At 40.9% G+C, this 13,261-nt stretch overlaps 1 protein-coding gene across 1 annotated transcript in view; it reads right to left on the bottom strand.

The window, feature by feature from the left end:
• LOC118795885 (cyclic AMP-dependent transcription factor ATF-6 alpha-like) overlaps positions 1-13,261 on the bottom strand; it is a 53,329-nt gene that overhangs the window by 16,981 nt on the left and 23,087 nt on the right. Inside the window, exons 11-14 of the mRNA XM_036554657.1 lie at positions 11,366-11,479; positions 10,698-10,797; positions 3,793-3,860; positions 1,902-2,013 (exon numbers count right to left, since the gene is read on the bottom strand). Of these exons, the coding sequence (XP_036410550.1) occupies positions 1,902-2,013; positions 3,793-3,860; positions 10,698-10,797; positions 11,366-11,479 (394 nt within the window). The remainder of the gene's footprint in view (positions 1-1,901; positions 2,014-3,792; positions 3,861-10,697; positions 10,798-11,365; positions 11,480-13,261) is intronic.

The following is a 13,261-nucleotide window of genomic DNA, read 5'->3' as shown; positions in this document are numbered from 1 at the left end:
TGTTCTTGTAAACTGTGTCTGCGTTAGGGTTTTGTTAGGCTGTCATTTTTCTTTTTCTTTTACAAGTGCAACTCATTGGCCAAAAATGAACCCATTAATGAATTCTTCCATAAGATGCACTCCAAAATGCTGCTCACCAAAAAGAGAATGGAACAGATGGCAAAGGGTTGATTAGATCAAATCATTACCGTTATGTATGCTGTATTAGAGGACAGAATTATGAAAATCAACACAGCCCAACTGGTTATGACTGCAATTCCAATGATATTCCATTCAAATTGTTACCAGATACTTCCAAACTGATATATTTAGTATATTTAATACAACAGGGCAATGATTTCCCTTTAAAAAATAATATATATTTTTTTAAATCACTAAAATAACACAAAATAACTAGTGTTTTCACATATGCTTTCCAATTCAACTACAAATTATACAGTCAAGCAGAAGTCAACAGCAAGCTCAGCATTTAAAAATGTTTCAAAATGTTTCACAAATGTTAAACATTTAGAGTTTCACTCATTTCTGCTCTGGAATTTGATTGGTTTGCAATAGAAAACTTTGCACAGGAATCTAAGCTGAAATTGATGTGCTCCCACTATGACACATTAACCAATGTATTCACATTGGTCAGCAAAGTCTGGGAGAGGTAGTCCAATCTAAACCCATTCTACACCTGTGTTATTGTGACAGAACGATGAAATTAAGCTGGGAAACCTCTATGGCAGCTCTCCGCTCTGCTAAAAGCTGAGCTGATTAATGTATCACAGCCCAGGGCAGCTAAAGGAAGTCAATGTGGTCTAATAAAATACCATAGAGCTGAGCATACACAGACTGACCTGCAGCTTCCTGCACTGACAAAGATATTCTAAATAGTGCTTTCAAAAACGGCAATGCCTTTGGGCCTGTTGTGAGTAGATGAATCACAGGGAAAAGCGTTTGGCTGGCCATACCAAGCAATTATAAAATAGACCTGTCCAGGCCAATGACTTGACTGCTTGGCATGTCCAACAAAACTTTTTCCCTGTGGTCCATTCTCCACAAACATGCTGACTTGTTCCAGAAAACTTTAATTAACTATAAATTCCACTTGAAATACATGTTAATTGATAATTGTATGGTAGACTACCAGTCAATTCTCAGACTACAGCTGTCTATGTCCTTTTTCCCCTAAAATCATCTCAGTGTTTTTCATATCCTGCATTTGCCTAGCTACATTAGAATTTCATATATCAGCAGTTTCTGTTAAAGGTAAGAATCTGTTTGATTCCATCTCTGTTACCAGATTGTCCATAAATTGTGTGTCAAATTAAAAGCTGAGTTAAGTCAAAACCACAAAAAACCAGTAATGCCATATTCTTAAATAGTTCCAGTGAGATGAATAGGGTATCTCGGTATAAGACTGATCTGACCTGATTCATTCTGTAATAAACCACTTGATATCACATGGAGGGCAGAGACAGTTCAATACAGGGCACCTTCTAACCCATGAAAAAATAACTTCAATAATGAAAACAATTCAATAAAATATTATACATGGCAAAATTTTTGTTTTGTATTCTGGCAATGGCTCTCTCTTAAAACAAAAAAATATAATGGGTAAAACATTTTATTCTTCGTTCCACTAAAGAAGTTGCAATCACGAAAGAAGGAAAATCTCTGAGGCCAGTCCATAAACCTGTCATTGACCACGGGGAAGCCAGCTCTGTTGTCAGTCTATGAACAGCTGAACAAATATGATAAGAATAATTGCCAGAAAAGAGATTTCTTTCTTTCTCAAATCTCAGAATCTAACTTGTTCTGCAACACACCTTTGGCCATTAAAGAAACTGAGAGCTTATATACAAAAGGCCATTTTCTGTATAACTACATTGTTATAAAGAATAAAGGAGTCCCATTACCCGTCGAAATGACACCACATAGAAGGTGTCTCCTCTGCGCTGAATCTCCTCGAAGAAGTCGCTGTAGCTGCGATGCTGGGCATAGTACACTTGAAGTTCATTCCCTGAGTTCCTGCAGGACAGGTGGGATGGACCGTGGTCAAACCACAGTGAGCATCTGCTCCCCTTCTTCAGGCAGCTTTAGCCAAACTGGAAAAACCTCACTGCAGAGGATCTTACGCAGGTTCACACAGTATAAAGCTTTCCCCAGACTACAAATTTCATACAAAAATGTGTATGTCTCCTTCTTAGCATTGATAATAAATGATTACCACTTGTTACTGTAGGGTAAAGTCTCTGAGCATGAACACTATCCCAATGCATTAAATCTACTTTCTCTGTAAAGCTGGGTTTCAGTGGTAAAACTTTTTCGGTGTCAGTGTCTGTGACGAGTTATAAATGATTCTGAATGCCATTTAACAGTCCTGTGAATATTAATGAATGAAATGTTGTTAGTCTGGTGTTCAGTCTGGCATTTTGTATGCCTACCTACGACTCCAAGCATTACTATGGAGACATATGTAGTCTGAAATGCTGCATTGAGCTGAGGTTTACAAATTTTGACCCATTCCCAAATTTAAAGCTAGGAGTGCAGTCTATGAATCTATATTTAGGACTGACACAGACAGACTCTTCAGCTTCTGTTATTAATGAGATACCATTTCAAGTTAACACAGCGGACATCGAGGACACCGCTGCATTTTAAAAAACCATAATGGCAATTTATTGTATAGCATGTTCTGTTTGGATTTGCCAGAATTTGTAATGTTTTTTTTCTGCGTTTGCTCCAAATCCTGGTTCGGATTTCCTGGTTGTCACACTTTCTTTGCATGACGGACGACTTGGTAGATAATAAATCTCACTGAATGTGATGGCCTCACAGCAGAGCATTGAGTTCATTTGGGGACTTCCCAATGCTAACCATCTCCCTCATCTAGAACCTTATCCCCACCTCCCTCTTTCATAAACATGCGGATGTTTTATCATGACTCGCAATGCAAGATGACCAAGTATGTACAGTAGCCACTGTGTTTAAAGGAAGAGAGAAAATTGTGGCATTTCTTTGTATCTTGAGAGCACACTGTGCTTAAATCATAAGCTATCTGAGCCAGCACTCGGAAGGCTACTGACTTCAATGGAATTAGAGAAGTGCTGGGTTGCCATTTTGTAAACCAGTTTCAAAGGGTACCATTGTGGTCACACTGCAAGAATCGCAGCAAGGAGGACTTGGCAGGTAATATTGCTGAGGAGACAAAACCAAGGCCAGGGGCAAATGTATGGCCATAAAAATGATTCAGCGGGAGGAACTGTGATCCACATCAGAAGCAATGTGGGACTAAGCACTGAACATAACTCTAACCTCACTAAATCTTCACTCAGACTTGCATATGGCTCATATATTACAGATTAAATATAAGAAACTTAAGATTTTTGTATCACAAAAAGTATGCTTTGCATATCCTGTGGAAAGTATATAGTGGTTATACTGTGGTTTCATTTGCAATGGTAATGTGGTACTGTGGCATTATTACTCATTACTATTAATGAAGCACATAATATAACTACGTTTAACTGTTTTTAGTGGGAATACTAGTGGTAATAATAAGAGTTTCCATGGATACAGACATCCACCATGGACAGCCTGTGGAAATAAAATATTTCATGAATGTAATTCCAGTGTCTGGACTTTGTTTTCTGTTGAAATGTTACAGGATATCAATATGGTGGTTACCACAGCTACAACCTGTTAACTGTGGGTCTAGGCTACTGTACCATGGCCAGACAAATAAAATTCTCTTTCGCAGCTGCATGCACAGCTAGAATGAAACAAAGCATGTAAATAAGATCTTACTTTTCAGACATGTCGGTGTACTGGACTGTAAGGACCTTGACGACTTCGGCCTTCTTCTCCCGCGCCCTCTGTTGGAGAGAGGAAGAAAGAGTAGAGTGGGGTCAGCCGACACCGAGGGCAACTCCCCTACCAGTAAAAACGAGCCACTCTCACACTACTTGCGAATTTCCATCTTATTGTCATGGGCGTCACTCCACAATGTCCCTGCGGGAGCACGATGGCCAGTCACATTTTAAGAATTGATTTCTTCTTCCGCACCCCCTCCCAACACTACCACCCCCATTTTTGGAGGACATCTTTATTGTCATGCCATAATAAACAACGTAATAGTACAAATATTTTTTCCAAAACAAAAATAAACAATTTCTTTATTTGTGTCCCTCATTCAGCCTCCCCCCTCTCATAGCCCTCCCTCTCTCCATTTCTCCATGCCATCCTCCCACACCTCAGTGTCTTTAGTATTGATCCTCATCTCCCCAAACCCCCACCCACTAACCCTCCCACTGCCCTCAGAATCAACCAACAGCCCTAGCCCTCCCACCCCCATGTTTTAAGACAGGTGTGAGACTGGGTTACATCATGCACAGAAATAAGTGGGAATGAGCAGACACCACTCATACATACAGGAAAGACAATGAAAATGTGACATTGACACGTATATACAGACACAATGGTTTCAGGGTGTCTGATCACAGTAGCTGCAGTATGGTCTGTGGTTGTGTTATGGTGGGGTTCAAAACTGCACGTAAAGGGGGCTGACAATTTATTTCCCTAGGGTTTTAATTTTAACTTAAAAACGGAGTGGTCTGACAGCAAAATAACAAAGGAAAAATAACAAAAAATAAATAAAAGGCAGATAAGTTGCAAAAGGGAAATGAAGCAAATGTTTATGTACCTGCGAATAATGCATTGGTGAGACAAGGCTCACTTGTGAGAGTATTTTAATAAGAGGATGTTGAATTTTCAAAATCTTGTACATTGTTTCTAGCTGTCATAGTGAGTCTTTCAAATGAAATGTATGTTAGAATTAAGTTTTACTGTTGTTTTTTCCCCACTTCTGGAGGATCGGATTTCTTTTTTTATTTCAAAATATGTCACGGCACTGCACCTAGGCAAGGGAGGCCACACTGCTTGCGTGTTTTCAACAGATTAATGAGGTGCCTCTATCTTCCTCTGGAGATGTATAACAAAAGGTACGATCCCATTCAACATGTGCCACAAGTTTACCAAACATTCCAAACAAAGCGGTCAACATCAAGGGACATTTCATATAAAAAGAAATTACAGCAAATCCAGGTCACAACCCTGTTCTGTAGTAACATTCTGCTTAAATAATGCAGCCAACTAGAACAAGCCAATGCTGCCAATGCAAGAAAAAGTTTGTTGCAAAAGCGGCTTTTTTAGTTATTTGATTGTGTTCTAGTGAGTGTTTTTTTCCTGCAAAAATGGGAAATGAACGGATGAACCACCTTATATTCTTCAAAGCAAAAAAGAAGCTGAAATTACAAAAAAAAAAAAAATTTCTTTGGAAAAAAACAGGGAAGCTCATAAGCCACTGATTACAGGGCAGCCAGCACTCATTGTCAGCCTATGAATGGAGAACAGCTGAATAAACATGATCAGGCTAATTTCCAGACATGAGATTTCTGTCCCTTTTGCGCAGCTCCAGAACTGGCATTCCACTAGCCCTCAAAATGCGTGTTGTGTTTCACTGAGGGTTTAAGATCTTGGTTTTCTGTGACTGAAGATCCAGTGACGTGGCTGTGTGAATATGTACCACTGGGGCCACCAGTCAGGTTCAGAATCTACACCCCCCCCCCCCCCAAAAAGTAAACACAGATTGTGGAGTCATTGTGGGAGTACGAGTCTCGCAGTGTCTCTCTCGTCTGGCTCGGGATGACAGATCGGCCTTTGGTCTGAGGCAGACGTTCAACCGTATCATGTCTCTGTCATAGCAACGCAAGCCTTCAGAGGGGGATGAGGTGGAGATCAGCGAGACTGAAGCCTGGACAGAGGAAGCCACTCTGATCACTCTCAATATCAACAAAATAGACAAAAGAGAGTTAATGTAGGGCAGCTCCCAGGGCTGCCAAAACCCATCCCCCGCTGAACACACCAGGTGGTTACGGAACTGGTCTTGTGGCCTGAAGGTCACGGGTTTGAATCTTGGCTCACAACAAGGCCGCTAATTCCCTTGACCAAAGTACCTAAATGATTTCAACAATTATCCAGCTGTATAAATGGAAACTATGCGCAATGTAAGCTACGATCAAGCCATCTGGTAAGGAAATATATACAGCATAAATAAAATCAGTTCACAGTTTGATGGTGATATTCTTGTTTGGTATTGTGGGAAAATGTTCAATCGCTCATAAACACCTCATCAAGGAACGTCATCATTACGCACAGAGCAGACATTGAGGACTGAGAGCCAAATGAGGATGTAGATGAAATCTTTCATGTATCATACACTGAGCATCTGTGTGCTCCCACTCCAGCAATAGTTTGCCAGTTCCAAACTGTTAACGACCACCAAGGGCTTCTCCCTTGGTGCCCCTTAACATTAAAAATTAAACAAATTAACTTCACAGGTACGCAGCAAATAAAAAGCTATGGTGGTTAGAACGTCCAACCAAATCCTGCCCCTGAGTTTCTCTTCCTTTCCCATAAAGCCACCACGTAGCCCCTTTCTGGGGAATCCAAGGACTATCCATTCGCTTTACAGCAGGATCAGTCTCCTGGTGACAGCGGTTTGCTCCCTGTCACCGCCCTGCGGGAACCGCTACGTTTTGGAATTTCTGATTTAGTGAACAGGAGTTTCAACCCTGGCTGAGTTTTTCCCTTTATGTTCTTCGTATTACCATCAAAAGCTGCCTGCTAGTCTGAGCCCAGCGGGGCTGTGAACAGCCAGTGGAACATTTTTCAAGATCTACACCACAAAGCCTGAGCAAATCTCAGGTCTCCTATGGAAAAATACTACATGGTCAAATTTAAATTACACATGCTAAAAAATGAATATGTATTTTAATATGAATAAAGAAATATTGCATAGATAACAAAAATGTAAATTAGTCACCCATTTATATGTATTTTCATGCATACTTTGAGGAATACATTGTAAATTTACATGCACTGTATTATTCAGTATATTATATTCTGCAATATTTGTATACAGAGGAAAGTAACTGTGATTGATTTACTTTTTCCATCTACATTCATAAATACATCCCTCATATTATAGATATAGGACTATGTCTTGACTATACTGTACTCCCTTTTCATAAAAATCTCCTGGGCCAAAATGTATCCCTCGCTGCACCGTTCACATCTGTCTGATTCTGCACAACCCCAGTAGAAGAAGTAGAGCTGCATATATGGAACTTAGGAGTACATTAAAACAGTTATGGCTTTCTGTATATAGCATATATTCTGTAACTTTTTTTCAATTATTACACATCTTAATCAGTTTGGCGGTTTTTACTTGAATATGTTACACAAATTTCATTTGTAAGCCTGCTTAATATGTTTGGGACACCCATTCACATCAGTACTGGAGGACAGGGGACCAAACAGAACTGGAGCTTACAAGTCTGCTTTTTTCATTACATAAGAAATATTTTTGCTTTCAATTCATTTAAGATAGCTTCCAAGAGGGACAGATTATGGTGGTGCACATGCAAGGAAGCAGGGGGGACATGAATCAAGTCAAATGCTCACTGTTAAACCTACAGGTCTAAATACCAGCATATTTGTTAACATCATTATGAACATTCCACAAACAGATTTATTATCAATGTAATTTTAGAGTCCCTGATGAAACATCAATGGAAAGATATTTTTAAAATGCTAAATCATTTATGAACTGTTCTTTCAAAAATGTTATAGTGATGACATTATAGTTCTGTTCATGTATGTCTTTAGTTGACCAATGTGGAGATATTTGATATGTCATTGCCTCCTGTGACTGCAAATTTGACAATCATATTCATTTTTTTCAAAATTTCTGACCTGACTGCATAATGTTGAAACTGGAGTTTAAGTCAATGAAAGGGAGAACTCAACTTGACATGAGCAGACTTCTCCTTTGCTACCACAGCGTAGCCAGCAGACATATTGGGAATGACGTGCATGTAAATCATTTGGGTCAGAACATATGGTATGCATGAGGTTTACCTCTGTCCATACAAAGCCCTGGCCTGGAGGGCCAAGAGTGGGAGAATTTCACTGTTGTAAAACGATCTGTGCAAATCTCTAAGAAAAGCATATTTGCTGTTCTTCTTACTGTCCTTAATGTGGACCCTGCAATCCCAGAAGCCTCTTCAAGCTTAGGAAGTCCTTATTTGTTAGACCAAGACACTCCCAATCGCTTCTATAATACCACTTCTGTAGGAGGCTTGCCATGCATAAGCCCGCTCAAGGGCAGGAACTCCACCGCAGATCAAAGTCAGTGGAGCGCCAAACCTCAAAGAGTTCTCAGGACAAGTTCTCATTAGCTTCCTCTCATGTTAGCCCTGAGGGAATTTGGTCTCTTGTCTCTCAAACAAATAGTGCTAGTGTTGCTGACTCTCCTTAATCCAGGATGGAAATTCCTGGTGGACTATATTCACATTATTTATTTTGTTTTTTATTTAACCATTTAAAGGACAACTGAGAACTCATTTCTTTTATGCAGAAATAGCCTGGGGTACCAAGGTAAGTAGATGAGGCAAGTGACTGAACAGGCAATAAATGATAGAGGGACTACTTGTTCAACGTATGCAACAAGAGCCAGTTTGGGGGTCAAGGTTGGGACTTGAAATTAATACACCTAATATTCTGACGAGTGGCATAGGATCTTGCATGGCCATGGCCTGGGAGCACCTTGATTTAATACGTACTCATGGTGGACCACACCTTCTACAGCACAGTGTCCCCACCACTGCTCTGGTGCACTGGAATTTACATGCCCAGAGAGAAGTACCCCCTACTAGCCCTTCTAGCAGCAACCAGCTCTACAAGGTGGTCCCCCATCCAAGAGCTGATCATGTGCGACCACAGCTGTTCAGCATGAGAAGGCTACACAGCTGAGCGGCTGCATTTGCTGCCATATATCGCTCGTTAATGTGTCACAGTCTTCATGTTTTCAGTAATATGTCACAAACTGCTACAAAAAACTAACATGTGCTCCCGAGTGGCTCAGGCAGTAAAAGTGCTTGCTCCAAGCGTATGCTGAACACTCCAGTCCAGGTTTGAAACATGTCGCTTGCTAATAGTGACCAGGAGTCCCATTAGCCTAACAAACTGGGTTTATTCTATCAGGAGTGGGTGGGTGCATTTGCCAGGGTCCCTGTGTTCACTTTTTGGCACTCTGCAGCCTGCGTGTGTTACTCAGAATGTGCAGGATGTGCCTGTCCATCAACAGCATTTTCCTCATAGAGCACTGTGGGGCTTGTAGTGTGGGAATTTGCAGCTGTAGGTGTGAGGCTGTATTGAAGGATTACATGCACATCGCCCCGTACCCCTACAATAGCCACTGTTGTTGCAGTGGCGATGAACTTAAATGCATGATTGGTGACTAATAATGTTGGATAAAAAGTGGCAAAATGCCAAAATATAAATCAAAAAAATGACATAGCTACCAAATCACCTTGTGAAAAATTCAGTTATGATATCCAAATTTATAACAATTTGTGTTTATGCCATTACTATTCCATTTGAAATTAAGGTGAGCAGCCATGGTGGTAATGTTTGGTGTGGTGTGAAGAACACCACTGACTGTAATGGATTGCCTCTTCTTTTTTTAAAACCCAATGAAAATCACCTGTAGGTCTGTAAAGCATGTAAGTACACCTCATAAATCAGCTTCACTAACTTGAGCTGCTTGACTTACCCATTCTGTAAAAAATTCCTTTCTGTGAAGCACACACACCATAGAAAAGACCTGTGAAATTCCTGTTACATCACCGTACTCCACCGTACTTTGTAAGACTTAACGGAAAAAGTGCTGCAGATTTCTAACTTGCACAGAAGGAAAAAATAAACTTGAACAAGCATGGCAGCTAGCCGCTTCAGCTGAAAAGTGTTGGAGACAAGCGGAAAGCTGCAAAGACACTGGTTCGAACGTTATTCTCAAAGTGCTCCCTGGGGCACCACTCGGCCCAAATGGAGTCAATCACTTCACTGTGGCCGTGGACACAGTGATGGCTTACGCACAAACCCTGACGGGGGGAACGCAAGGCAGATGGAGTTCTTGAAACGTTGACACCCTTTCCTGTGACAGGCCTGTTTATGTTCCCTTAATGACTGGATTCCATTCAACCTCACTATGAGAGCTATCCCCGAGTGCACTCGTAGCCCCAACGTAAACCTGCTTTCCAAAGCATTGTAACAAAATCAACTGTTTAAAGTTGAGGGCTTTAAGTGCTTTCCTAAAGGCTATCTAGGGGTGGCTCTATGTGAAAATAATGCAGGGGAATTTAGGTTTTGAAACACATTTGTAATTCAGCCTTGCTGATTGGTAACTCCATCTACACACTTTCCTACAGCTAAATGTGCAAATTCTATGACCCTTGACATCTGCCTGAAAAAATTCATATTAATTCTGAGCTCCAATTATACATTACAGAAGTAAGGTAAGGTACTGATATTGATTCGCCCTCTTTTGGTCCCTTTCAACATACTTTAATATTATAAAAAGACAATATGACATGGTCCATTTTCTAAATACTTCAACAATATGTAAATATATATAAGTAAACATACATGGAAAATCTCTAGGATGCCCCTAACAGAAATGAGCAGTCTGTCATCACAGCCATTATCCTAGCAGAATGTTAGCTGTTGTCAGTGGCGATGTCCAAATCTCACCCAGAACAAGCTGCTGTAAGAACTATGCGCCCAGTGAATGTATGAGCCAGCCAACACACCGGAATAGTTTTGGTTTTGTGCCGGCTCCCAGACGTCCGTTGCGTCTTTCTCCTCTCTGCTTCATGGCGGTGGACCCAGCCCCGCAGTTCACTGGCAAGTCTGTGGAGGAGAAACCCCCCCCAACACCAAACATCAGCAAAAAAAAACCCTAAAAAACACCGCAAAATCTGACATCTGCATCACCTCTAGGTGGAAAGAGCTCTCTGTTGATATCACCTGTCTGCATCTGGCATAATGGCTGATGATGAAGGGGTAGATGAAGGCTGTTGTCACTCTTTGATGTTTTGAGGGACTTTAAATGACTGCCAAACATCAACCCATTAAAATGATACACTTAACATAGAAGGGTTGTGTTTGTGACTGCGCAACAATGGAGGAATAAATAAGTAAACATCACATTACATCTTACTTTCAAAAATCATTGATCTGCACACTATTTAAACAAATGATTAAATTATAATGATCACACTATAATGACTGAAGGACTCTGTGATTGTTAAGATCATGACTGTAAATGCTTCCTCCATAGTGAAGGTGAAGGGGATTTACTTTTACATTGCAGATGCACAATGTATGATGATACCGGGGGCTGTTTCGAGTCTCAGACAGCAGAAAGGTGACAAGCAAAAGGCTTAGGGTGGAGACAGCGAGGACCATCAGTACTTACTTGATGGCCTTGGTCCTGTTCACGGGCGGCTGGCAGGGCAGAGGTGGGGGATACAGGAGGGATTCCTTCTTGACCACCATCAGTGCCTTCTCCTCGGCGGTGGGCTCCTCCCACCTGGGGAAGAGTAGAGCACTGTGCTTGGTGACGCAACACAGAGTGGAGTGGAGCTTGGCTGGGAAGATTGGCTGGGTTTACAGGCACCTTTAGTTGTGCAACCCCCACCCTTGCTCTCTGCTCTCCTCTTGAGTAACATGTCTTAGCCAGGGACAGAGGAGTCATAGTTTTGGTTCAAGAAAATACCACAGAGCCGAGAAAGCCGAGACAAACAGCAGCCTCCTGGTCTGACTGTGTCATTGTGAATGACACCACTCACCCTATTAAAAACAATGATGGCTTCAAAGGGCACCTATGGTCCTTCTTTAGGAATGTAAAACCCAGAGAAAGCATCTGGTTGGACATATTGAAGCCAAGAGTGTGCCCCCCTGTGTACTGTCCAATTTAACACATCCCCTAGAGCAGGGCCGCCCAATTCTGGGCCTGCGGGCCACATTTTGCCTGCGCTCCCTTTGTTTTGGCCCACCATGAGCTATACACTCCCACCTCCACATTCTTCCGGGTAAGATGACGAGCCCCTTAAAACTGATGTTCCACCAATGAGCGGAAAGGGGCAGGGGCGTAGCGAGTGCTGGTTGAACAGGAAATAAAATGCACAAAAGAAGCACGTTGTTGTGATAGACTACAGTTAGCCTTTTAGACAGGGTTGCCAGTCTGATTTCAAGTGACGTCACATAAAAAGCTGAAATCATGTTACACGCTATCAAAACCGATTCCCAACAAGGTTCACTTTGGAAAAAGCACTAAAACACCACTCTGCCAAGTGTTTACTTTCAATAAACTGGTAACCGTGGAAACAAACCGTGGCTATTTCTGCGCAGGAACGAGTGTTGAAATTGATGGCTAAAATGCATGTTTTATTTTGTTAAGTTGATGCTATCTCAGTAAGGAAACCAAACTATTGCCATTTCAGTTACACATGTCAGTGTGAAATCACTACCAATAAGGCAAAATAATTATGCCAAACCTGGCAGCTTGAGTTAGCGGATTCTGTTGTATTTCCGACCAAAAATCTGTTGCTGGTATTGTTAGTTAGCCAACGTTACTTTAAAACAAAATGACCAAATCGTTCCGAGTGACCCTGTGAATGAGAAGCTAATTTTCGTTAATACGTTTTGATATTGTGGCTCATTAGCTACCATACGGGGGCATTTTGTGATGATGTGTAACAAACGTTGCTCAATGTAAACTTAATATTCAATATTGATTTGTTATTCAGTGTTGTTAATATGATGTTAAATTTTATATTTTTGTCGATTTTTCAAGCTGAAGTCAAATTTCCACTCTTGATTACAAAGGTAGACAATACAGCTGTTTTCAACTTAATTTTCTAAAGCACCTTGAGTTGCAAGCACTTTCTATCAGAAAGGTGTCTTTCCTTTTAAATATGTTTATGCTCCCAAAAGGAAGCATATGGATGTTTTATGTTTTTGACAATCATCTCTGCAAATTAATAAAATTACTGTTAGGCAGATTAAAGAGTAGTGTTTATTACTTTGAAATTTTATTTTAGATTTAGAATGTTAATTTTCTATAAAATATAATACATTTCAATGTAATGTAATTTCACATCATCAACATTTATTTTTAGCCTGCGGCCCTCCATCCAGATTAATTTTTGGCCCTTCACAGGAAAGAATTTGGGCACCTCTGCCCTAGCGGTTCTTATTTACATACTAACAGGGTCCTTACAGAAAACTCCAGAATATCATTGAAGTCAAAATTAGCTACGCACCCGAAACGAATGGCATAACCGCAGGGTTATCAGGAGGAGCAAGGCCC

Source organism: Megalops cyprinoides, chromosome 20 (assembly GCF_013368585.1).
Source record: "Megalops cyprinoides isolate fMegCyp1 chromosome 20, fMegCyp1.pri, whole genome shotgun sequence".
In the NCBI taxonomy this organism is placed as follows: Eukaryota; Metazoa; Chordata; class Actinopteri; order Elopiformes; family Megalopidae; genus Megalops; species Megalops cyprinoides.
The sequence above is the reverse complement of the archived record's forward strand: the minus strand, read 5'-3'. Positions and strand labels throughout refer to the sequence as shown.